Below are 27,688 nucleotides of genomic sequence, written 5' to 3' on the forward strand. Positions count from 1 at the left end.
TTCATATCATAGTAAATTTCATATACTTCATACATCAGAACATATCAATCATCATATTTCATATAGTCAAACATCTCAATAATCATGCTTCATTTTAGTTTAGCAACTCAACGAACGTTCATGCAATACAGCAACATATAAATTAAATTAGATAAGTTTCTCTTACCTCTGAGCGTGATCGGACGTTCACAGAGGCAGAATACAGTTCACCACTACCAGTTTTTCTACCCTCAACGCTCGACAATTTTCCAACTAAACCAAGTAAAACCAAAACACTCTCAGAACCACTCATTTGGAGAATGGTGATCAACACATGAAACCAGAACTGGGTTTGCATGTCTAGGAAAACGAACGACTGGGTGAAGAGAAAGACTTACCAGCTCAGCTTCACAAACCGAACAGTTTATCTGGAAGCTCTTGACGCCGGAAGTGCTTCTACGGTGTCTGAACGGAGATCGGAGAAGAGAAGAGAAAGGGTGAGATTTCGTAGAGAGAAAATGAAGGAGATTTAGAGAGAAGGAGGAGAAAATGAGATTTTCAGAATCTAGAGAAGAAAAGTGCATGCAGAGAGTGTGGCGTGAATTTCTGAAAATCAAGTTTTCTTTTTCACGTTAAAACGAGCATCTGCTCATCTGTCAACACCTGTCTTCCATCAGTTGAGTGTCGAGCCTCCTCTTGACATGTAAAACCTACTAAAACGAATCTCATGGATTTTTAATCGTCCTGACAAAATGCATATATATATATATATATATATATTAAGAATACGCGATTGAAGAATTTAAAACTAACATTTTTTTTTATTTCAAAACCCTAATTTATTTAATATTGAAACTATCTTATATTATGACAGGTTAAACAGATAGAAAACCTTTTCTTCTTTGACCCGAGGACCTAACAAGCAGTCAAGTACCTAATTCTTATGGAAAGCTATGCCACTAAGGACTCGCTTTTTCATATTAAGAAACATTGTTTTGCTTTTCTTAACCTAAAATGTGTCTTTTTAATGTAACTTATGCCTGTTTTTAAGGAAAACGTAAGCATACAGTTTACATTAATTTAAACACTTGGCAACGCTGTGTTAACATTATAATAAAAACGATACCTTTTGACACACATATTTTTCAAATATTTATTTTAATAATATTTTTTATTTTTCATTTTTAAAAAATTATAATTATTTTATTTTATAATACATGTGTTTTAACATGTATAGGATCGAAAATCACACCTTCACAGTTTAGTCTAGTCACTACTCTTAATTTTGTTTTTCTTTTTGTGTCTTGTCGATTTGTTTTATATTGTAAAATAATATTATTTTTAACTATTGATTACTTATCATAGTTAAGTTTTAAATATTCAATAAATGACATCTTTGAATTGAATAACCACTGAATTAAATATTCCATCATTTAATTTGTTGTGATTTTTTCTATAATTAATTTCTTATATGATTGATCGAGAACACATGTTAAATAAATGTGAATGTGTATCATTTTATTATTTTCCTTTTATAACTTCTCCCACATCTTTTAACAATAAATAAATAGAATGGAATTTAAGTTAAAAAAATTGATGGAATGTTTGAATGTGTGTATAATATGAGAGTGGACAGAGACAGAGACGTTGAGCACTAAGTGTTGGTTTGAAAATTGGAAGTGATATTTCTATTTATGATGAGAAGCAGAGGTGGGTAAGCATTTTGTGACCGTTGATAGAGACACTATTTATTGCTCATCTGGATCGTTTGGTATCTATGCAATGCTCTCTTTCTTTATCGTATAGCTTTTGTGAGAAAGAGATCTTTTGGGAGAATTCAATAGTACATGTGCCATCGATTCAAACCCCACTTTTATACATTTTTTTTTTCATTTTAGGAAACATAACCTTAGAATATAATTACTCCTCATCAAATTCACAACCTTTTCTTTCCTATGGTTATATACTTTTATTAAATATTTAATCACAATTTATATATAAATAGTTTAATGCCAAGTTTATTAAAAGTCATATACCGATTTATATCATATAAATAAACATTAATTATTTCTAAACTATTACTATTAAGTTTACACTCGGATATTAACATATTTGTCACCATTTAGTATGTATGATAACATAACCTTTTCTAGAACGGGTTTATTGTATAATCTTTTATGATAAAGTGATTTCTACATATTTTTAATTTGGTATAACTAACTCTCAACTTAGTGTACTAAATTTTCATTAACTATGAAACTTCATATATCATTAGAACTTAAACGTATTATCAATTTTTTTTAATTTAATATTTGCACCATATCTCAACATATCTTGTTAAAAAATAAATTATATTTCGAGATTATTGAATTTACAATAATAATGTTCCATTATTATATAATATATTAGAGTAATTATAAGAATAAAATAGAAGAATTATAAATACTTTCTAGTATATATTTTTTATTTTTTATTGAAAAATAATAAGAAAGATTTTTTTTTTCTTCCTTTTACATATCTTACCGTTGATAACTATTAAATCATCTCACAAATACTATTTAGTCTCCATTTATCCAATTATTTATCTCTAAATGAAATCCCATAATTCATAATATTGTTATTCACACCATGCTATTAAATATGCAACATCCTTAAACATTTTCATGTAATCATATTTACATATACATACCACTTATTAATTCTAAAAAATTGTCACTACTAAACAAAAAATTGAATTTCAGATTTTTTTTTTTGGTGTTATTGTTTTTTGTATATATATGTATCGATACAATAACTTAGTATTGAATGATAAAAAAAATATTTCTTTCTTCACAAATATCCTAAATTATGGAAGTTTTTATTGTGAAACTCATATGAATGATATTTCATAATTATTTCCATTCAAATGAGATTTCTAGGAAGCATATTGTATTTGTCCTTCTAATTATATATATATGAGAAATATAATAATGAAAGTTGTCCACGTTTCCAAAGCCAATATTAAATTTATCAATGATTCCGTTCATCGTATATCTCTTACCTTTAAAATTTGTTTTATGGATTCGTGAGAAGTTGTTTCTTGAAACTCTCTGAAGAAATGATATTATCAAGAAAACAAGTGTTAATTTACATTAGAAAATAAAACGTTTCTATTACGGCAAGCAATTTAAATGTTTTATAATTCTTTACGAGAATAGGTATTGTCTATCAACATGAGATTTTGAATCTTTGTCTCAGTATCATTGCGTTGACGTAATATCAAGAGACAAATATTTTATCAAGAGACTTTTTCTTATTAATAATCTTTCAATTAAGTTAAATTAGTGACAATTTTTTTATTATTAATAACAAATTTTATTTGTTAATAGTTAATATTTTTATTTTAATTTTAATTTTTTATTATTAGATTATGTTTATAAAGTTTACTAAAATTTTCTCAATTTATTCAGGAGAATATGAATTTAATCGGTGTATGTTATGGGATCTATAACTACAAGAAAAATATCCTCAACCATGATCTTTAAAATCATTATTAAGAAGTCTTAATCTAGAATTGCAATAAGACGATAGAGTTTGCTATCACCGTGACAAGAATAACTTATTTAAGTATTATTTTGCATTAAAATATCTAAATAAGCTAATATATAGTAAATAAATTACTAATAGACCAATTAAAACTAATAATGTAAAATTATTATACATATACATATTCAATTATGCTATAAAAATTATAATTTCAATCCTTAAATTAAATATACAACTAAAAATAAAATGCTTACTTGAAGATTTATTTAGAAGATAATTATGAAACAATGTTACCATTTTCATTATTCACGACATTCTCATCATTAGTGTTGCTGTTATTTTATCATTATTACTTTAGTTATTGTTATCATCATTTTTTTTTTGTTACCGCTATATTCTTAATTATTAATTCTTACCCTGGTTATATTTATGACATTGTTCATGCTATTTATTCTTTTAACTGATTTATATTTTTTATAATTGTTAACTGATTAGACTTTATTATATATTTTTAAATTAAAGGCTTTTCTATTTTTTATGTAATTTTTTATTTGTGGTATGTTTAGATGATAAAAGAAAAAAATAAAATACGAGATAATGGATCACTCTAAAATATGTTATAAAATTTATTGCATTTTATGTCTGATATGTTTAGTCTACATTTTATATAAACTTAAGCCAAGTTAAATTAATAGGGTTGAACTATTTTTAAATATAATAATTATATTTTAAAAAATTAATTAATCAATGTAACCAAAATTTTAAAATATTTATTTAATTTTGAATTTAAAGTTTAAATGTTTTTAAAGGATATATGTTTGATGAAATTCTCACATCGACCAGAGACAAAGTCAATTTAAAATATATAAGTAATGCAAACTTCACAAGTCATTTTTATGAAATTAAGTTAGACTTAATTTACTTCTTAACATGGTATCACATTCAGATTATAGTCTATTCTAGATTTACTTTTTAACACATATAATTTATATTGAATTGAATCAAGCCTTAAAAATTTATAGTGTTTAAATTTTGGGTTGGCCAAATTGAAATTTTAACATCTATGATAAAATAGGATTGAAATAATAAATAATGGTAAAAGTTTAAAAGTGGAGATTCTCTTACAAAATTGTTTCTTTGAACAATATATATATATATATATATATTATTTTTTCATGTTGGCAACTGATATACATAACGCACAATGTATTTGAAAGATAATCAAACATGAAAGTATATAAATACAATACACTATATTAATATTTGTAACATAATCAGTCAAGAAAGCATTCTTCTTTACAATAATATTAAGTTATAATACATTAAATAAATGTTTTTATAACCATGGGTGATGAGGAGTCTTTCCATGAATGATATGAAAAATATGATATTAATAAGATATGATTTTAATTTCCATAAGAAATTAATATCACTTTCAATTCAAAATTATAAGATAATGATTGTATGGGTCTTCTTTTTTATCTATTGTTTAACTTTTTCATATTTACTCAATGTAAAATTTAGACTCACTTTCCCAACGACCTCTTCTTCAAAAGTGAGTTTCTTTCACATTAGTACATTCCCTCAAGATAACCATGAATACTCTTTAACTTGTATCATCACTCATCTTAATGGAACGTACTTGTCTGAACTTTTATTAGGCAGACTTTTGATATGGAAACCATGTTGTTCTCGTTTTAGTCAATCACCAAGACAAAATGACAGCCCTGATACCATTGATAGATCTTTCAAGGGGAGTTTAGAAACATATATACAACAACTATCAGATGTAAACCCAACCCACATAAGATATTGATATCACCTCAAACTCAAAACCTCAAAACAATGAATTTATGGATCTTCTTTTGTTGTTCAACTTTCTCATATCTACTTATTGTGGGAATCATGTCTGAATTCCCAATATGTACGAGCTTGCACTTTAACAACTACAAGTTTCAAAAGTTTTGTGTACATGTTACTATTGGTTCACATCCTTTGTTGTATCACACTATATAACCATTTTCCAACTTCACTCACTCTTACATTATGTCTAAACTCAAAAACTCATATTCTATGAAAATCATTAGGAGTATAATGTCTCAATTTGTTATGCATATACTAGTGGTATAAATTAATATATAAAATGATACAAACATTTGTTATGAAATGAAAGGTATATATACCATCAAGTCAAGTATAAACCACTTTTGATCATCATTGAAGTCATAATATCAATTTTTTCTTAATAATTTAATATGTTTATTATATTAGCTCTTATAATCTGATATCATCCCAAGTATCCACCGGAACAACACACATCAATAAATGGCCAAACATCTATAATGGGTTATATTCCACAAGAGGTGTACCATAAAAAAAATCACATATTATATAAATAGTGTTTGTATCACCTTATACACATGTTACATACATTATTCACCGTCATTCTCAACAATGTACATCAAAACAGGCATATCATACATTATCATACATATTACATCACACATCACTTTAGTGACCTCGTCACTTCCCATAATTGTAAAAAACTTATCGTTTAAGTATCCTCATATGCAGTTGAGGGTACCTGCAAAGATTAAAATTAGGTTTTGCCCCTTCTTTGTTCAAATACTCATTTTTCACACTTGGGAGTTCTCATCATGCTTGAGAACCATGTTGATCACTTTCAAAAAGATTTAGAAATGAAACTCATTGTTTCATCAACACTTGATCAACAAACTCTACATTGAGTGCCTTAACCTGGTTGCATGATCTATAAAATTCCATAGCTCATACAACATTGTCCTCCTCATGTTTAAGCAACGAACTTGTTGGTTGAGGGTCAACACTTTTAGAGGAGAGATTTGCAATGATCTATCTCTTACTCAAATTATAAATTTCACTTGAGTTATCCTTTCATCCACTTGAGTTTTTACAATGATAAATAATGAAAATCATTATTACATGTAACTTAGACATTGCTTGAGGGATGTGAATAATATCAAATCCAAAAAAATAAAATCTCATACTTTTACACAAAACACAACGATCGTTGCACGTGTGCCTCCACTTCGGTTAGAAACTTCGTTGTGATTTTTCCTTTCCGTGCCCGAGACCCTTTGAGAGCGAAGCTGTTTGTAACCCCAACTCTTGTTATAATTTCATATTTTCCTCTTTCTCCTCGAAACATAGTGATGCAACCTTCGTCGTGACGCTTGTCACCATCGTGTCACTTGTCATTGTTGTGCCTCCGATTCGTCATTACATTCTAATATTTGCCACCAATATGCCTTTGTGCCTTATCTCCCTCTCATTTTTCCTTTGTATCATCGCATGCACAACCCCTAGTCCCAGCTATTAGCGTCCTACCTGATAATTCTACAACCACTTTTTTTTTTCGTTGTGCATTTGTGCCCCATCATTGATCCGATGTCATGTCTTCAACAAACTTTTCTCCTAACTCTTCACAAGTCATTGTGGTTCCTTCACCACAGTCCTCCTTAGGTAAACTAATTTCATCTGTCCTCACTATCACTAAAATAAAAAATATCATTCCATTTGTGCTAAAAATTGAGAAAGATAATTTTGTTTTATGTGTTGAACTATTTCAAACTCATGCTCGGTCTATGATAATTGACATTACCATTGTTTTTATTTTTATCTTTTATTATTACTTTTTAGATAATTAAGGTTTTTATTTAACAAATTAGAAAATATAAATATTTAGCTTTTGTTTTTGAAAATATTGTGTAGATAAATGGAAATCACTGAAGATTGAATAATATCTCAACAAAATCAGTTATCAACATATTGAGTTACTTCAATTATAAAAATCCAATAAATGAAGTACAAAATCAGTTGTCAAGTAAGTTGGTTACTTCAATTACAAAGTCAAGTACAAATTCCAACCCTAGTCTAATTCGAGCAAACTCGCTTAGATCCTATAAATAGGAGACTTGACAGAGTTAGAAAGACACACCTTTAGAGCATAGAAAACTAACTTTAAGAGAAATACAACAAATGCTCATTTTGGAGGCTGGAGGCATTGCTCATTACTCTTTCCTAGTGTTCAAAATGTATAGGAGTAACTAACTCCCTCAGGAGTTGGATATAATGTATCTTTAATCCTTATGATTTATACTATTTAATATATTTCATTTTCTTGACTCGTGTTTTATTCGTAACCTTAATTGATTAATTACATAATTGTGGATTTTTTTATCAATGGACATGATATTAGAATTTAGACTAGGACAAAACAACTAATTGATTGTGCATCTAGACATAAAGTTTATCACTGGTCATTCTTAACAATCAAACTTAGTGCTTAACTAGGACTATTAATAAAAAAAGATCTAAGACATTATAAGTTTTATTAATAAGTTTAGACTTGTCTTTAATGTTTATGCATATTGTTAGCGTCTTAAACAACTCTAGTCTCTTGGATTGTCCGAACCTTTTCGTGGTTTAGCCACCCTTATTCGTTAATGTTGGGTGTATAAAGGAGGAAATTCACTAAGAAAATACAACATCAATGAGACTTGAGCTCAATCATATAAGGAATTGACACCACTTTCTACCCAAAGCCTTAAGACAATGAATTAATGGGTCTTACATTGGGACACGCTTACCTGAAACCCTTTGCTAGGAAAACTTTCGATACATGGACCATTGTACTCATCTAAGCCTAACCTGACTCTGATACCACTTGTTGGGTCTATCAAGGAGGATGTTCACTGGAGAGATAGAACACCAATGAGATTTGGGCCCAACCACACAAAGGATTAACACCACTCTCTATCTAAAACTTTAAGGCAATGAGTTAATGAGTCTTTCACCTTTATCTAATGCTCTACTTTCTCATTTCTATCCAATGTGAGACTTGAATTCACACTTAAATTTTCAACCGTCAAAGCAATCATTTGCCTTCCTTTCTCTAAGCTCATTCCATTTGGATATATTATAGTCTTGTTAGTGCCCTCCAATTAATAATTAATGTTTTATAAATAAACTAATCAAAATTTTAGAATTAAATTATCAAATCTCTTGTTATAATTAATTTAGATCATAATGTTATATATATATATATATATATATATATATATATATATATATATTGAATAATAATACAACATCTTCTATTTTTTTCTTTCCATTCTACTATTTCTTGATTTTCCTGTTCTCTCTGTGTTACGTATTGTAATAAGAACAAGAAAGGCATCTTCTAAAAAGCTTATGATGGAGATACTCTATCTTTTCTAGCTTTTAAAATAAAAATGTTACTTAACTGGAATCATGATCGTAAGAAAAGAAAAAAATATCACCAGTAAGCCAATAAAGGTTTATCAAATATTGGAAAATTCTGTACCTAAATAGAATTTTATTTAACACTAGTTGATAATTTAATCAGTAGTCACACAGAAAATTGTAAGCCCGTCATAATATCGTGACACTGGATACATATCTTTTCTAAGATTATTTTATGCGATATATTTTACAAATTTAAGAGATTATATAGTAAAGAAAATATATAATAAAGTGCATGTTAAAGAAATAGAAAAAATATTACATAAATTTAATTTTGTCAAGACACACTGCGTCATATCACATGGCAGAAACTTTATGTCAAATCAATTACATGTAGAAACATAAGATATTATTATACTAATGTTCATGATAATCATCTTTTTATCAACAATTTTAATAATAATGATCGTATGATACCTTCAAAGTACAAAATACAATCTATATTAGATTTTCAACCTTCATAATTATAAATTATTACGTCAGCAAGCTTATTAAAATAAAAATAAAAGAGGAAGTTGAGATGACATATCCATTTGAAATACTGCCACGTGCTTGTTGTGGACCCACACGTCCCCACGTGTCTAAACTTTGTGGATGCATTGTACTATTTTCTGAATTTATAAAAATGTTAAACTATTTAAAAATAATAATTATCGATTTGATTAAATAAGAATGAATAAAAGCAGAATAGACCGTACTATCTCGTTCGCAGGAAAACGAAATATCCTGGGCGGCGGGACAGTACCAACTGAGGCACATCATTCGCTTTCTCTTCGGATCTCACCACCGCCGTTCACGGCGGTGCCTTCGAACCACTCGCCACCGCTCTCACTTCGACCCACCCCTCGCCGGTGACTCTTTTTCTTCTTGTTTTAATTCTTTTTGTTTTATTGTATCTAGAATAGTTTGAATTAATTTTCTGAACCGAATCGTTTCCTGTTTTTATAGGAATCAAACGGTTCGAATTTATTATTATCGTCTTCTTTTCCCGAGAAATTAAGGCTAAAGATTGCTTTGTAATTTTGTTGATGTTACTGTGAACGTAAAGTTGTTAACGATGGCGGAAGCCTCTGGTAGTAAGCGTTGTGGCTTATTGGCTCTTTCTGGAGGCTGAAGAAAGGCGAGAATCTTATCTTATTTTGTTTTCTCGTTAATTGATTTTAAAATCTTTGCGCAACGAATAAAATTTTAAAATGTCTGGAATTGTACTGTGTTGTGGATGGATCTCTCAAATTTTTTGTCATTTTTTACTTTAAACTTCTTCTATCGCAATTTACCTTTCAATAACAGTATTGATCACAGTAGTTCTTCATCCAATTAAATTATTGTTCTCTTGATTTTTAAGTAATTATTAAACAATATAAAAATCAATAATATTGGCACGTTACATGTGATTAGATGATAACATCAAAATAATATTGTTAGTGTATTTTAATTATTAAATTTATCAGAATCCTGAGATCTGTGAACTCTTACCTCAAGGTAAAGCTTTGTGTTCCTCTAATTTGTGTACTGGTGGATACGTGAAGAAAAAAATGTGTATTTTCTCTGACACTGATGTTTCTAAAGAAAAGAAGGACCCAAATTCGGTCCAAATTCATTGTTGGGTTTGGGTTGTAGAGTTCACATTTGGCTATTCCAATTCGCATGATACAGTCAGATTTTACTCATGAATTTAGGTAGTGGACCTCGATCCTGTGGTAGAATATGCATTTAGTGTTAGGTTTATAACCGGTTTGCTTTAAATAATGGTGGACGGTTTGTCTTTAGTTGAGCGTAGGAAATTTAAATTATTTAAACTTTTGAAAGATGTTTCAAGAAGTCCTTTCTTTTGGGGGCCACTTAGTACGAGGAAATGCCAGCCAGAATAAGTTATATTTTATGATACTCTTTAGATTGGGTAAGGGAAACGAAAGAAAATTAAGCTTTGAAAACATAAATTACATCGGACTTTCCACTTTCAAGTGATTATGGTCGTAATTTTAGTTCTCCCCTTGGGTTTACTTGAGATCATTTGTCTCCCTTTTCATTTCGTCAAGCGCAAACTATCCTGGTTCTTATTGTGACTGGTGAACACTGATTTCCTTAATTAGGTTAGTAGTTGCTGATAGATATGCCATTATATATATTGCACTGATGGGAGGTGATGCACATCGACTTCTATTTCTTTCAGTTACTATAACTAATTAGGTATCTATGATCCTTTAATAGCTAATTAAAAATCCATTTTTAAATTTGTCAGACTGTTCATTTGGGATAAAGTTTAACATCCTCTCGCTGTGCTTGACTGAATATTAAGATTTAGAAAATGAATTTGCCTTCAATATGTCTGTGTAGTGATTTTATTTTTCATTTCCTAACAACTTGCGTTATCAGGCGACATCTCCGATGTAGCTGTTTTGTTGAATGAAATCTGTGTTGTAGAGTAAGCTGTTGTCATGTGAGAACATTGGGAGGTTTTGTCGCATTTGCAGAATTTACTATGATTGTATGGAAAAAGCACTTATCTGCAACATCAAGTGCCGGCATTCGATTTTGGTGTTTGCCTGACAGGGAAACTCTCTGCTGCCACCTTCGCTGCTGGCATTCAAGTTTGCCTCCTCTACTTTTCCTTTCATGTATCCTGATTTGGACCCCTGTTTACATGATGAGATGGTGGTTGCAACCTTCAAAGGACCTCCTAGTGAGTGTTGTGAGAATAAGAAAATGGAAAGAAAGCCTTCTGGGAGAAGACGTGTATTTGTTCAGACTGATACTGGATGTGTTTTGGGAATGGAATTAGATAGATGTGACAATGCCCATACTGTGAAAAGGAAATTACAAGTTGCATTCAATGTTCCAACTCAGGAAAGCTCACTTATATGTGGGGACATGGTCTTGAAGAATGACCTAAGTGTGGTTAGAAATGATTCTCCACTTCTTCTCACTAAGACTTTTTTACATAGGAGTTCATCTACTCCATGCCTTTCACCTACTGGCAGGGATCTTCAGCAGAGGGACCAGAGTGGGCCAATTGAGGTTATAGGTTGCTCAGATATGTTTGCAGGAGCCAAACAACTGGTTAAGGATATTATGAAGGCAATAAAAGTTGGCATTGAACCAATTCCCATTCACGGTGGATTAGGGGGTGCATATTATTTTCGGAATAGTAACGGTGAAAATGTTGCTATTGTGAAACCGACTGATGAGGAACCATATGCACCAAACAACCCTAAAGGTTTTGTTGGCAAAACTCTTGGACAACCAGGACTGAAACGTTCAGTGAGGGTTGGGGAGACAGGTTTCAGAGAAGTTGCAGCTTACCTTCTTGACCATGATCATTTTGCGAATGTGCCCTGTACTGCCCTTGTGAAGGTTAGACATTCTATATTTAACGTTAATGACAGGGTCAATGGTAGTATGCAGCATAACAAGAAACAAATAAGCAAGATTGCATCACTACAGCAGTTCATTCCTCATGATTTTGATGCAAGTGATCATGGAACTTCTAGTTTCCCTGTTGCTGCTGTTCACAGGATTGGGATTTTGGATGTGCGAATTTTAAACACTGACAGACATGCAGGAAATCTTCTGGTCAGGAAGCTTGAAGGGTCTGGAAGGTTTGACCAGGTGGAGCTTTTTCCCATTGATCATGGTCTTTGTCTCCCTGAAAGTTTGGAAGATCCTTATTTTGAATGGATCCATTGGCCTCAGGCATCAATTCCTTTCTCAGATGACGAACTCGACTACATATATAATCTAGACCCATTTCGAGATTCAGACATGCTTAAAATGGAACTGCCCATGATTCGAGAAGCATGCTTGCGAGTTTTAGTTCTCTGCACAATCTTCCTCAAGGAAGCGGCAGCTTTTGGTCTTTGTCTAGCAGAGATTGGTGAAATGATGAGCAGGGAATTTCAGGGACACGAAGAAGAGCCTAGTGAGCTTGAGCTTATCTGTATTGAAACAAAGAAACAGTTGGATCAGGAAGAATTATTTTCTTTTGAAGCAGAAGTAGTAGAAAAGGATGTAATTCAGTTTGAGTTAGATTGTGAGGATCAGGATTTGAATTTGAATACAAAAGTAGAAGAGAAACCATCCGTGATGTCACCTTTTCAAGTTGGAGCAAGAAATGGAGTCGTTAGGAACACACTTTGTAAACTAGTGGAGAGTGTGATGGAGGAGGACGAGACTGGAAGTCAAGGAGAGTTACCCCCCTTAGGTAGTGATGAATACAATGGTGTGGGAAATGGGGTGCCTAATGTTTCAAAGCTGTCTTTGTCTGTGAAAAACACGAGAGCTGGTGAAAAAGGTCGGCAGCAATCGGGTATAAAGCAAAAGAGTGGCTTTTTGGCTGGTACCTCATCTGGAAATACAACTGTGAATGACTTGCCTGCAAGCTCAAGTTTCGTGAAGTTAACAGACATGGATGAAGACAGGTGGAATCAGTTTCTTGAGAATTTTCAGAGGCTGTTGATCCCAGCATTTTTTAATTGCAAACAAGGAAATGCGAGCAAGAAGCAGAGACAGAGACTTGGAACTTCATGCCAATTTTAGGGGGACCATAGATGAAAGGTGAAGCGAGTCAATAAATATTAGAGGCTTTTACAATATGTCCCATCCCATGGTACACTGAATTATTATATATAGATAAATAAGTACAGAAACTTTAGTTTCGCAAGTCCAGGAGGAAGAAGTTTGCTGTAGTAGATAGTAACGAAGATTTGCAGGTAGTGAGGTCTTGCATCAGCAAATATTGCCCAGGATTTTATACAGCAGTAGGTGTGAAGACTATGTCCTGATTTGCTTCTTTCTTTTTTTCCATTTTATGTTTACTGGTTGGTAGTGTGTTGAATAATCGAGAGTAGTAGATACCAAAATAAGTTGTGTATACCAAATGTTTTTCTTGGTGATCTAAATGGTATTTCTAGTGTGGTTTGTTTGTTGCATTTACGCTCTTTCTTTCATCTTTTTGGAAAAGTTCCATTAAACCTTTATATATATTGGCCATTTGTTGTGATAATCATTATTCTGTTTCAACGTCAAATGAAATAGGAAAGAAAGTAGGATAATGTGAAAATAAATTAGAAAACAAGGGTTTTAGGTTGCTTAGATTAAAAGAAACTAGAAATGCAAAATTGAGTAATAAAATAAAAGTAAAGATTCTTTTATTTTATATGATATTTTCTTTCCTTCTTTTCGAAATCGACGAGTTATTTTATGTGAAATTCACAATTTTTTTTCTTTTATCTTCACTTGTTTACTTTCCTGAACATATTTATTTTTAGAACGTGTCAAAAATTTTCCTCAAAAGTAAATTTTATACTTGTTTTACAACAATAATAACAGGGATAGAAAGAAAGCGAAATGTAAAATATAATAATTGGCGTAATGAGATTGCAAGGAAACATAGTAATGTAGAAAAAAGTTGTATATACTATATTCCACCCACGTATTATATTCACTCAAATATATGCTATATTCCCTATGTGTCACACTTAATATATATTTTTTTTATATTTTTCATTTTACATGTTCATAAACATCGAATATGAAAATGAGTAAGAATGGTAACACCTCTGCCAGACAACAGCAAGAATGGCATTTCAACCTGTATTACTATTTCAACCTGTTCCAAAAAACGCTTTCTACTAAAAGGCAAAATGAAAATTAATTCATAAACAAGCTGATTAAGTAGTGTGAGCAAACAAATATTCTTCGTCTTTTAAAAAAATAAAACCTTTTCCTTTTCTTCATTCGCCATCTCATCTTTATTTGTTCCGTAGAAAGCGTACATTTATGGGTAAATGGTCCATGGTTCGATGTAGAATCTGTTTGTGTAATTTAGATATAAAAAACTCACAAGATAATTGACCATTCACAAACCAAAGAATCATGTTCAAGGTAGCATGAGATCCACCCTTGATACCTGTACATCCTGACTGACATACGCAGATAGTGGCATTCAATGATTTTTTTGTACAAATTTTCTTAACCTAAATCCAAAAAGAATTTTCACAACAAAATATATGAATATGTGTTCACCCTATTTCCCTGTACTTAATTCAACCTGTTGCTCATCTATTTGACTCATGCTTCGGGAGAAGTTGGTGCTTGCAAATGACATGGTGTCTTCTTTCATCAGACGCCTTTGCCTTTGCTTAATCCCCAATATAGCCTGCGAAACTTCACTTATAGATGGGCGTTTCCTAGGTGATTTGTGCAAACATTTGTGTGCAATTTTAGCAAGCTGTCTCACTTCTTCAACGTTGCATTTTCCCACAAGTTGCTTGTCAAGGATCCCATCTACACCATCGTAATCCATTGCAGCCTTGCAGCAAATGAAAAAATGACACGAAGAAAAAACCATCAGTCCAAAGTTTTATAACACTAGCACTTAGAATTCTAGACGAAGTAGTTAGTTTTCAAATCAAAAATCTCTTACAAGGTTGATATATTCCATCAAATTTTGATGTGGATGGATGGCAGTGATGAGCTCAAAAATTATTATACCAAAACTGTAAATGTCACTCTTCACTGTGAACTTGCTCGAGGTAATGTATGCTGGGTCCATGTAGCCATATGTACCTTTAAGGCCAGAATTACGGCCATCAAAGATCTCTTCCTTTGAGAGCCCGAAATCAGAAACCTACATAATCAGTAATTTTCCAGATAAGCAATAATAAACAACAGGATGCTAATCAGAAAACTTTGTTTCATTTGAACTCAACTGCTTTTGGGGAAATTTCAACAGTGAAACTGTTCAGTTCAGTTACCTGATATGAGATATTTAATATAATTTGGGAAATATTACCAATTTACATACTAAGGAAATTCAAATCTCTTATATATACCTTTTTAGGCACAATGATTCTAATTTTTAAATTATGGGATTGATTCTCTCAACCTAGTGTATAAATATGGTACCGTTACGGTAAAACAAGCACATTATTGTTTAGTTTCAACATGCTATTAGAGCAGTGTTATCCTCCATGATTTGTGGATTATTATTTGGTTGTTAAATTACATTCCTAAAACATGGAAATATCAGTTTGGTGTGCCCTTTGTTTTGACTTTGTTACAGTTAGACAGCTATGCCCTTTTTCTGTTTGGTGACTGCTTTTAGTCTTATTGCACCCCTCTCCTTGTTGGGCGGTTGCCGTGGTTTCTTGTGCCCTTCTAGTTTGGCAGCTATCCTTTGTTTGATTCACCCCTCTTTTAGTTTGGCGGCTTCAAGTGATTTGTTAGGACACTCTTGTTTAACGATTGTTATTGGTTTGTTGCGCCCTTCTTATTAGCTAGTTGCACTTGGTGTCTTGCTGCCCTCTTGTATGACGAATGTGTTCCTCTTCTTGTTCAGAAGCTATGTTTGGTTTGCTGTGCCTTTCTAGTTGTTTGCTGGTTGTTTGAACTATTTTTACCCTAACCTCAATGTTTGGGATTTGTCTGTTTTCTATTAAAAGAAGACTTAAATTATAACAAGATTAAAGCTTAGTAAGGTTGGGCTTGAGGGGGAGTGGAGTGCTGATATATTGCAGGAAACATTTATTGAGATGTTTCCTATAACAGCCTCTCATTATTATTATTATTATCATACGTTGATTGTTCTAATCCATGACTCTAATCCCTAAATTTATGGGATTGATTTTCTCAGTATGGTACTACTATTATCATAAAATAGACACATCATTCTTTAGTGTCAACACACACAAATAAGTTTTACATGTCATTGCCCTGCGGCTAATTTTGTAATTTAACCAGTTACAAAATCAATTTACACTAAACCTCGTTAAAATATGCAGAAGAAAATTACTTGGATTGTATAAGATGGATTTTACAGTCAAAGGATTGGAGTAAGTTTTGAATGCCTTCAGCTATTCCTCACATCAATCCTTAACCTAAACACACTAACAGTAAAATACCTCCAGCAACTCATCAATGAACACCAAATGGTTTAGCAAACTACATTTGGTTGCCGAATGCAGACACAAATTTAGCAGATAATATTCAGCAACAATTTGAAAAGATGTCACTGACAGTTTCTAGACCAGTCCTTTTGAAACTTCCCTGATCATGCTTAATTTACATATATTTCTTATAAACCACACTACCTGGAAATGATTACAACATTTTAGTTGGTATCATATCATAACATGAGAAAATGAATAAAACCATCAAAAAGCAATAGCAGGAGCTAGCTTACCTTAGCTCTCATTGAGTGATCTAGCAGAATATTAGCAGATTTCAGATCTCGATGTACGACATGTGGTACTGCCTGTTCCATAGATATTCATATTAACCAAAGACATTTTCATACAGAATAAGAGAAAATATAATGTTAAACATACCCCTTCATGAAGGTATTCTATTCCGTGCGAAATATCAACAGCAATTTGCAGCCTTTCATCCCAACTCAATTCTTTTTCTTCATCTACATGCATGCACAACAACCATTCTCAACAGAGACCACATAAAACTTTATTTTCAAGATTAAAGGGTTAAAATAAAAATAAAAATTCCTCCGCTGTTCTTGATAAAGGGAAAATGTGAAAACTACGTTACATTTAGTAATAATTGTAGACTACGAAAAACATGTAAAAGAAAGTAAGAGGATCATGGAAAATCTTCTGTTTACCGTATAAAAGGTTTTCTAAACTTCCATTACTCATGAACTCGTAAACAAGCATAAGCTGTCCTTTATCTACGCAGTACCCTAACAAATTTACAAGATTCCGATGATGCAGTCTTCCTAGCAGAAGCACCTGGATCAACATCACATTAAAAATCATTGACTGGCTAAATTGGTGAGCCGTAATTAGTGTTACTTCATGGAGCAATAATTGGAGTTGCTCAAACAAGAACCAATACAATTAAAGTGAAATCCAGTGGAAATGCATGGACATAGCCACCATTTAAAATTAATTATTGCACCTGGCAGATAAGGAACTTATTTTGCCTTAGCAGGATTTTATGTCTCAATGATGATGACCATACTGCACAATTCAAATACAAACTCAAACAATTTTTCAGGTTCTTTAATGTATATTCCAAATTAATTCAAATCAAACACCTCAAAACACTAGAGTTTCCGTGTGAAGACACCACAATTGACTAAGAACATCTACAGTGAAGGATTTTACAAAAAAAAAAAAAAAACTCACATGGGTCTTATTCTACTTTAAATATTCCTATCCTATCACATCATTTATAAGCAACTCACTATATTTTTATAAATTTTGATTCAATGGTGAGGTCTTATTGTTGGGATTTTGGAAATATAATAGATATGTTATACAGAGTAGCTTGTAATTTATTTCATTCATGTACTCTATATACAAAGAGCAAAATGTAAAGAAAAGATCAAATATTAACAATATCTCAATCTTACCTTCCTAATTCTAAATAATAATTAAATAACTTTTATATTTATGTAAAAGATATCTCAAAAAATAACTTAAATACTTACTAAAAAATAATTTAAATAAAAATATATCAAAAGCATATTATCAACACTTATAAGAACCCACATTTTTCTAATTTTTTATTTGTGCTTCAAATTTTACAACTTAAAAAATTATTGAAATGTTGAAAATGGCATTTTCAACATAGTTGTTGTCATTGAAATATAGGTTTTTATTAAGGGTTTAATGTAAGACGAAATTGTTAATTTTAGGACCTACACTATGCCGCACCAACTTGCTCCAATAAAAATTTCTTATAAGATCATAATCTCAAATTTAAGATCCTACTGAATTGAAGATACTCTTAAACAACGAAGAACAAAATAATTTAATCTACAAGCCTATAAGGTAATCAAAGCAAACATGGACATTATCCCATTATCTGAATGGTTCCTTTGAATTTTCATCATATTGATTATGTAAATGATGCCCATAAGGAAACAAAGAAAAGAGCGAGGAAAATATACTATTAAATCCTTTTCCAATATTAAATAAATCACTGGGAAGATTCAAAATAAAGGAAAAAGTTCTGCATCCCACAACCTTGTGCACTACTCTGTCACGGCAAACCAGAGTTAGCCGAGCAGTACAACTGGCAGGCCAGGTGGACCTTGGCCTGTGACAGTGCCGGAGCTGGTTTTGTTGGTCCAACTCCTGCTCTTTCAGGTAAGAACACCTAGTACTAAAATAGTTATTTGCAATTAGGCCCAAATCCTAGGATCAAATCTCAGCCAAGCAGCTTTGCCTACAACCCAGCAGCCCCCCTCTCAACACAAGGTCATAGACCTTTTTCATAACCCATAAAAAAATTGATCAGCATATACCTCCGTTAGAAATTCTTTCTCCCCTTGTTTGGAATTGGGTGCAAGCATCTTCACAGCTACCACCTCTCCTGTAGGCATCACGGCTTTATAAACTGTGCCAAATGACCCTTCTCCCAAAATATTTGTGAAATTTTGTGTGGCCTTCTGAATTTCCCTAGAAAATACAAAATTTCAGTTAGGCCATTGCAAAATGTCCCTGGATGCATTTTTTATCAAAACAATTCCAAGAGCCATTTTCTCCTTTTTCTTCCAAACAAGAAAAGCAATGCAAATAAAATTTCTCCTGATTTCACAAACCAAGTATCAACACTTTTCTAATGAAGGTTTACATGTCTGGTAGTTATACAAAAACAAAAACATTTTGGAAGAAAGAGACATCTAATGTTGAAGATATATATGTACTTACTTGTACGAGTACTTCAGAATGCCTGATACAGAAGCAAAGCCATCTTTATTCTGATGATTCCGCCCAGCTGGATGTGATTTTTTTGGAGGATTTGGTGACCTATAAGTGGCTATGGAACTGGTGAGTGACGCACTGAAGTCAGTGCTCGTTCCTAATCCATTTGTTCGTATAGGGATAGCTGTTAAACTAGGCTCATTCGCAGATCGGTTAAGATGAGTTCGCTTATTGTACCACCTTGTGCAAAAATACACCAAGCAAGCTATCAAAATCCCAAGGGCCACTCCAATAGAGACACAGATGACAACTAAATCACCTTGATCAACCATCCCTTGACCTCTCTTGATATTCAAAATTCTCAATCATCTTGCATGAGACCAGCACTACAGAGGTCCACTGCCACAATAAGCTAATTCATTACTTTATCCAGCTAGAACAGACACCGATTCAGCACTTTATCCACAACCAACTTTGAAGACGAGTCTAAGCAAAAATACAAATCAACATACAATAAGAAAAGCTTTAACTATTCAACAACTACTAACATGCCAAAAGACTCAATAATTTACCACTTTAAAGTTGGTGTCCCAATAATAACTCACTTTACTCTCATAAACATTGGAAATAAAACCATCCACCAAGCAAACCCATCATCATCCATTAAACTCAAAACCCACCGACCCAAATTCAACAACAGAAAAAAAAAGCTTTTTTTTCCTAAACCAGACAGCAAAATCAGGACAGAAAGAACCTTGATTCCGAAATACTGCTTCCATTGTGGTAGTTGCGCTTAATAAGAATGAGGTGGCGAGATGAAGAAGAGAGAAAGAAGGTGAAAATGGAAATTGAAACTGGAAAAGGTAGATGAACAGGTCTGAGTTGGAGGCTTCTTCATGCTTTCAAGAGGAAGGAAACAAAAAGAGAAAACGCGGATTAATTTGGTGGGTCTTTCTTCAAACACAAGGACTGCGTCTTTCATCTTCATTAAAAAAAACAAGGTCAAGTCATTAATAGGCCAATTGCTATTCGAATGTTATTACATCTCTTCAATTTTTTTAGTATTTTAATCCTAATTGTGTATCCATTTTAGTAATTTCCTCCTTCACCTTAAATTCTGTAAGAAAATATCTCCCTTTACATTGTAATAAAGATGGATAATGATATATGAACATAATGCACATGTTTATTTCTTTATCATATAACTTAACGATTAAATATGTTTTTTTTTCTTAATTTAAAAATTGAAATTAATTTTGTTTTAAAATTTTGAATTAGTTTAATTTTGTATTTTAAAATTATGTAAATTCAATTATTTTAATCTGATTTTATTAAATTTATTTAAAATTTTAAACATATTATTTTAGAAATAAAATATATCAAATAATTTAAATATTATTTTTAAGTATATTTGAAACATTAAATAAACTTTAAAAACTTTAAATAAAATTATCAAATTTCTATCTTTTAAAATTTAAGGAATAAATTTGATTAAAGTTTTAAACAATTTTACTAAAATTTAAGATACCAAAATCATATTTAAATTTTTAATTTATTACCATTTTTATTCTTTTAAGAAAATCAAATAATACATCTTTTACTTAAAAAAACAAACATAAATTACACATTAATTAATTAATTACATTTAGTCCTAAATTCACCTTAACTGTACCATCAATCACCATACCATCAATCACCATTAAACTAAAAAAATGCATTTCAATAATTGACTAAGTCCATCAGCATGTAAAGTAAGTACTACCAAACAAGAACAGTCATAACTTACATTTTTTTTAAATTTCAAATTGGTAATTATTTCTTTAAAGTACAAATAATTTTTTTATACATTTTTCAAGCATATACATAAAATTAAGATAAAAACTTGACATATGTATTATACAAACATTATCATCTCTCCATAATATCAGATTATATTAATATTAAAAAGTACTTTTTGTAAGTTTAAACTTTCAATAAGTTGACAATACTATTAAAAAATAGAATTCAATCTATTTATATTGTCTTCATGCTTTGTATTTTATATATAAAATATTAAGCTTTATTTTTAATCATTTTAGGATGATAAATTTGTTAATTATTTTTAGATTTGATTTGTTGTGGGACCCGCTTACGTAAGTGAAGTGTTCAATCTTTATGCCTCCTTTTGCCGGCATTGCATCTTGTCTTTTTTTCTTTAGTTATTTTGTTTTAAATATTTTTTTAATTTTCAACATATTTAAACTCATTAAAAAAAGTCAAAGAAAGCAGTGATTTGTTTTTTAAAAATACCATTAAATTACAATTAATAAAAAAAGCCTTTACGCTCTGTGGCCAATCACAATTTTCTTAGTTCTATAACGTTTTCTTGAAAAAAAAAAAAAAAGAAAAGTAACTTGCTCAAAGATGATAATTCCGTAACTTTTCCATAACGTTTTTATCAGTTAGCTATTTTAATTTTCTGTGTTATCATAGATTATAAATTTATTTGGATTTAATTATTAATTTTGATTCTTATATTTAAATTTTTAGTTTATTTGAGTCTTTATATATTTTTTCTTATTTAATTAGATTTTTATTAAAAAAATTAAGAAATAGTTAATTCAAATTTTATCTTTTTAAAAAGAATCAATTATTCATTCTATTAAATTAATATTTATATAAATTTGAGAATGTTATATATCAAAATCTTAATTAATCACTTGACAAAATTTTGTTAATTTCAAAATAATTTAGATTTTGACATGTTATACCTAAATTTAAATATATTTTACTCACTGAAAAAACATTGATTGTATTAACATCATCCTTTCAGTGTGTGTGTGTGTGTGTATATATATATTATATATATATATATATATATATATATATATATATATATATATATATAAACTATGTAAGCTAGATTTCACTTTAAAAATATAATAAATAACAAAAAGTAAAAATTAAAAAAAATGTATTACTAGACATTTTATATCAAATGATATAACAAAATTGTGTTATATAAATTTTATCATATAGACGCATATAGTTTGTGAAACCATGATATACTTAAAATACTATATAATATTTTACTAAAAAATTAATCTTAAAATTTTAATAGCTGTTTATTAAAAAAAGTATTCTTGTGTTTACTAATTGTAGAGATAAAATTCGTATTGTTTCATACTTAAGTAGATAAAGTTGAATACCCATTATCAGATATGTCCCTGAAAATCTATGGTCTACTTTTGACTTCAAAGACATAATTCACATTCATAAAGATTCACTTAATTACAACATTCTCCAACTGCATGCTACACATACCTATTTTTAGTATGAACTGAAATTAACGAACAACTATATTTGTTATAAGTCCTATGTTTTTCATACCTTTCTGCCACATCAAAAACTATAATATAAAGCAAAAACCTATATCATACATATATATCTAGGCCATTATACCAGGTAGCTGCTAATTAACACAACAACTTGGTGCAAAATCTGTGAACCAAGATCTATATATATTCATGTCATTTTACTCCTAATCTCAATTTCTAGGCTCTTGGTTATTGATGGGTGGCCTGTGACTTGGTTTTCCCCTATAATCCTTATATATCAGGCTTGCAATCTCTTTTGCAGCCTCAGCAGATCTCTGTGTCTCGTCTTTTTGCGCACTACTTTTTGCTGCTTCTTCAGAAATTCCTTGTTTAGGTGACACAGAATTGCAATCTGGTGAACATGACTTCAAGTTCGTGTTGGTAAATATACTTCTTCGGATAACAAATTTGGTGGATTTCAAATATTGTTTTGGCTCCATTATCACAAACTTCTGCATGAATATTAAGTATATATCAACTTAATCTGTATAAAATATAGCTAAAGATCGACCCATTATGAAAGTTAACTTGGTTAATATGTTTTGCATGCATAATGTATAGTCTCTTTATTTCCAATGGTTTTAAAAGCAACAGGTTTAATTTATTGAAACAGAAATTTTAGCCAATATATAGTATCAGTGAGTAGAACCTGAGCCTCATTGTTTTGGTATGATCCAGAAGGCTTCAAACCATGGTTATCGTTACCTGCAGAATGGAACAAAACGATATGAGAAACCATAAGTATAATTTCTTTGGTAAATGTTAAATAACACACTGTGATATATGAGTGGACAGAAGAATAAAAGGTGTTAGCATAAACAATTACAATTTTCATCAAGGAGAAAAACAAAAGGGTGTGTTGGAGTTCAAAGATTAGGAAATTGCTGCATATTTATTCAGAGAAATTGTAACATATATGTACATGAAATCTAGAAAGCAAGTTTTGCACTCTGAGATTAGTGATGCTATATATATCTAGACTCACAAGTCAGAAAGGGATTTCAATGCTTTTCTTTCACTCAGTTATGTTTTGGAAGATGGTGCCTGGGTCCCTGATAATCAACAGTGAAAGCAACAAAATCATCCCTTTTCAGCTTTCTTGGTTTAACACTTTTCCTCCTTTTACATTTTACTATTTTATCATCTCCCTCCCTTTCAAAGTCACATATTCCATCAGAATAGGTTGCACCTGAAATCTTTGAAGTCTCTCCATCTGCAACATATTTCACCTCCTTTCTGCTCAATTTCTTTCCTCCAATCTTCCTCACGTTACCAGCTCCACTTCTCACAAATGCTTCCTGAATCATTCATTCCACAACACATCATCATTTGTATATGATGATAAAATCAATCAGTAAGATGAAACAACACAGTAATATAGTTTCAGAAATTGATATATATATATACCTCTTGAGCAGCATCTCCAAGCTTGTTTTTGTTCTCTATCTTACCTGCAGTGGCAATATCAGATCATACAATCTTTAAATTCTGGAAATTAAATTAATGAATGCTAAATATTAATTTACCTGGTGAAGAATCCCCTTGGACATTCATGACCAAGAGACATCCTAGTAAAACTGTTGAGAGAACGGTGATCTTCATCTGAGTGTTTCTTCTTTTCATGAGTTTGTGTTTTTTCTTTCTCTTTGAACAACTGCTGAAAGAGAGAAAACTTAACTAGTGCAACATGGGATTTATACACTGTCCAAAGTTCAGACCAAGTCAAAGCTAGGGTTCCGACTCCTGTTCTTTTCATATTATATTATTCCTCGAAGTGTCAAAAACATAGGAAAACTGAAAATCGTACTAATAAATTAATACAAGTGCAATTAATCACAGTAAGTTTGTTTTTGTAAAGTAGTAACAAGTTATTATTAAATAAAAGGGTGTTGTTACTCATAATCTTGAGCTAGAGAAATACTGATAGTAATAAAAGCTCAGTCATTATAGTTTAGTCTTTATTAGTAATGTGATTTTTTTTTTGCAAAAATCGGTTGATGTTATTTATATAAAAAGAAATATACATAAAAATTATAAAGAGAAAAATGTGAAATCAAATAAAGTAGGGATGTAATAGTAAGAAAAATATGAAGCTTTATAATGTAAAAAGCATTAACACTAATGTAAGTATCATATTGCCTAAGCATATCGTGTTATATTGCATCATGAATAATTAAACAAATGCATTGATATTAATGTATCTACGTATGTATAATTGATTAAGAAATATTAGTAGGTTATAATTAATATATCATTTTGAAATATTTCATTTAAGGTCCAAAAACCTATAATTGAATCTAAATGAAATACTTACTTAATTCTCTTATTTACTTTTATATTTTCATTAACTTGTGCATCCAACAACTTTTTACATGTGGATTTTCTCTTGTCTTCTTTGACAACGGTAATTAATTAATCTTTAGAATTACAAACTCTATTAATAGGAAATGTCATCTTTTTCATCTCAATATAGTCACTCTTCTTCCGGGTAAGAACAAATATAACATAATATATTAGCTATTTATGTTTGTTTTTTTACCTTAAGTTGTAGTACACAATGATATGCATAATCGCAGATATTCTTCTGAGATTGGAGAGAGGAACTAAATCATAACTTTTTGTAGTCAAATATGCCTATGGGCTATGTTTGACCTTGGTTGGTTCTATAAGCCACATTGTTTAATCACCATTTTCATCAAACGAGTACACCGTGTCTCCACACTTTATTTAATAAGTAAGCACCTACTTCTCTTATACCACCTTGAATAGACCTAGGACCACATTTGCAAACATAATCTTTCTTTTCTATGACATTAAATAATTTCAAATTATTTAGAACCAGGTTAAATAGTTATTTTTTCTTTCATTTTAAAGTTATTTTTAAAAATAAAATTATGAAAATTTTTCTAAAACAAATAATATCATTCCACAAACTTGAAATCGAAACACTGAGTAAAACCGATAATCTATTATCGATTCCTAAAAAATTAATGTTTTTGTGAAAAAGAAAATGGTTTCTTTGAAATTTGTTGATAAGAAGATGGGAAATGCAAGAGCATATATGTGAGATAATTCCCTAAAAGGTTTGATAGCATAAAATGAAGAGCCTAGGATTGATTTTGCATGTGCATGGAATTGCGAAACCTATTTAACAACCAATGAATAGATTAATTAAACTATGAGCTTTTGTGTTGTACAGCAAAGTTTAAGAGCACGAGGGCGTGACCTCCAACTATGCTTGTGCTCTCTTTTTCAGAACGCCGTGCCCTCACCACCAAAGTCGCTTTCTTTCATTTTTTTTCGACACAATTCTTCGCCTTGAATAAACAAAACATTAAGATTTTAAGAAAATAAATGTTTTATTTAATATTTTCTTATCCATTTTAAAATATTAGAAAATTTCACATTATCTATTTCAGGTGTTTGAATATGATTTATATATATTTATTTGATAAGTTTCTTCAATACCAATTGATTTTAATTTGAAATAATAATGAATGGGTTTCTCAACATCATTGAAATACTACTAATAAGACATGAATTTAATACATAAAAATTTAACGCTATGTTTAACTCTCGAAACTTGTCTAAGTTGATAGTAACATTGATCTGATTTTGGTATCACTAATGAATTTTTTGAGATCTTTAAGAAGATGCAACACCAATGAAACAAGAGTGATATCCATGCATAAAGCATTAACATCACCTTTAATAAAAAAATTCTAAAACAATGAATTTATAAATCTTCTTTTTTATGGTACTCAATTTTTTCATTTATTCAATGTATAATTTAAACTCATACTTAAATTGACAACAATAACAATATATTTGCAATATTGGAGTTTACAAGAGTCGTAGATTGGATTAGGTATGATTTTGACAAATCCATTATTCAATTCACTAAAAAAATACCGAATTGAGCTTTTGCATTTTATATACTAAACTAAACTGAACTCAACTTTTAACTCTTATAACAAGTTTTTTTAAACTAATTCAATACCTGACAAAAAAAATAGTAATTTGTTCATAAATATAAAAATGAGTTTTTGGATCGATATCTAATTAATCATACTAAACTCATAGTTTAACCCTTATAATAAAAATTTTGTTAGTTTTGTTAGGTCAAGTTTAACTCAATCATTAATACCAATTCAATTTAATTACTCATATTAGATAAAATTAAATCATTAGATAACTCAATCGATTAAACACTCTAATTTATAATTTATTTATAACTTATAATTGCCTATTATAAGACTCACCTAATTTGTCATGTGTTTGTATATTTGCATATTGGTTTTAAACTCAAATATGTATATATAAACTTACTCTAATTGGTAGGTTTTATGATCTTGCCCTCTTACTATGAAAACTCTGAATACTTGTGTTTTAGTTACCTAGGAAGTTTGGACCTCTCCTAGTATAAATTAATTATAAGACAGATTCACCGACACCTACCATATGTTGCATACTATAATTTATGTATCTTCTTATTTCGAGAGCAAATCACATTCAAGTTCATTGTCTTATTCATTTGGTATTTGGGGACACTCCATTTTTTAAATATTCAACAAAAAAATTACGTTTTTAAATCATAATATTGTACATGTCTACGTATATATATCTTAATAATATTCACCGGTAAACCCACTATAGTGATACGTGTAGATGATAAAAGTCGTGTACGTGTATGCATATTAGCTTTGTACAAATAAAATATTTTCTTTTGAAAAAAGATACATTATTCAGGTTGCTTTTTTTGTTTTCTTTATATGCATACATGCAGGTTGCTTCCTACATCGCAAATGTGGAGACTCTTAGTTGAAAATGTTAGATTTAAACTCAGATTAATTATTAATG

General features: G+C 30.5%; 2 protein-coding genes and 1 pseudogene across 6 annotated transcripts; 1 reads left to right on the forward strand and 2 right to left on the reverse strand.

The window, feature by feature from the left end:
- Positions 1 to 9,496: 9,496 nt before the first annotated feature.
- LOC124821391 (phosphatidylinositol 4-kinase gamma 7 pseudogene) lies at positions 9,497 to 13,736 on the forward strand (annotated as a pseudogene). 3 transcript variants are annotated; one of them, XR_015786048.1, is made up of 3 exons: positions 9,497 to 9,659; positions 9,757 to 9,928; positions 11,185 to 13,736. The product of XR_015786048.1 is annotated as a phosphatidylinositol 4-kinase gamma 7 pseudogene, transcript variant X1 (transcript). The 3 variants fall into 3 exon arrangements; XR_015786049.1 differs by having other exon boundaries at positions 9,857 to 9,928; XR_015786050.1 differs by lacking the exon at positions 9,757 to 9,928.
- Positions 13,737 to 14,636: 900 nt separating this feature from the next.
- LOC124821387 (calcium/calmodulin-regulated receptor-like kinase 2) lies at positions 14,637 to 20,465 on the reverse strand. 2 transcript variants are annotated; one of them, XM_088113788.1, is made up of 8 exons: positions 20,227 to 20,465; positions 19,479 to 19,871; positions 19,073 to 19,226; positions 17,423 to 17,549; positions 17,136 to 17,218; positions 16,991 to 17,062; positions 15,233 to 15,436; positions 14,637 to 15,118 (listed from the first exon to the last, which is right to left on the reverse strand). In XM_088113788.1, exons 2-8 carry the CDS (start codon positions 19,802 to 19,804, stop codon positions 14,834 to 14,836), a joined length of 1,251 nt encoding a protein of 416 aa, XP_087969914.1. In that variant the 5' UTR covers positions 19,805 to 19,871; positions 20,227 to 20,465; the 3' UTR covers positions 14,637 to 14,833. The 2 variants fall into 2 exon arrangements, with proteins under 2 accessions (XP_087969914.1, XP_087969913.1); XM_088113787.1 differs by having other exon boundaries at positions 19,479 to 19,958.
- A 2,244-nt stretch (positions 20,466 to 22,709) lies between these two features.
- On the reverse strand, positions 22,710 to 24,479 carry LOC124821388 (uncharacterized). Its single transcript, XM_088114656.1, has 5 exons — positions 24,355 to 24,479; positions 24,236 to 24,279; positions 24,018 to 24,126; positions 23,478 to 23,533; positions 22,710 to 23,280 (listed from the first exon to the last, which is right to left on the reverse strand). The coding sequence occupies exons 1-5, from the start codon at positions 24,449 to 24,451 to the stop codon at positions 22,999 to 23,001; spliced, it is 588 nt and encodes a 195-aa protein (XP_087970782.1). The 5' UTR covers positions 24,452 to 24,479; the 3' UTR covers positions 22,710 to 22,998.
- Between the last annotated feature and the right edge of the window lie 3,209 nt (positions 24,480 to 27,688).

Source organism: Vigna umbellata, chromosome 4 (assembly GCF_029865625.1).
Source record: "Vigna umbellata cultivar VRB3 chromosome 4, Vumbellata_1.0, whole genome shotgun sequence".
Classification (NCBI taxonomy): domain Eukaryota; kingdom Viridiplantae; phylum Streptophyta; class Magnoliopsida; order Fabales; family Fabaceae; genus Vigna; species Vigna umbellata.

Bases quoted from the DNA above. Each gene is read 5' to 3' on its own strand.
- LOC124821387 (XM_088113788.1), bottom strand. From the start codon at position 19,804: ATGGTTGATCAAGGTGATTTAGTTGTCATCTGTGTCTCTATTGGAGTG. The intron at 19,227-19,478 runs GTAAGTACATAT...TGTATTTTCTAG, and splicing joins ATTCTGAAGTACTCGTACAA to GGAAATTCAGAAGGCCACAC. The intron at 17,550-19,072 runs GTATATGCTGAT...ATGTTGATCCAG, and splicing joins AGAAAGAATTTCTAACGGAG to GTGCTTCTGCTAGGAAGACT.
- LOC124821388 (XM_088114656.1), bottom strand. From the start codon at position 24,451: ATGAAAAGAAGAAACACTCAGATGAAGATCACCGTTCTCTCAACAGTT. The intron at 24,280-24,354 runs GTAAATTAATAT...TTGCCACTGCAG, and splicing joins CCAAGGGGATTCTTCACCAG to GTAAGATAGAGAACAAAAAC. The intron at 23,534-24,017 runs GTGCAACCTATT...TCCATTCTGCAG, and splicing joins AGAGACTTCAAAGATTTCAG to GTAACGATAACCATGGTTTG.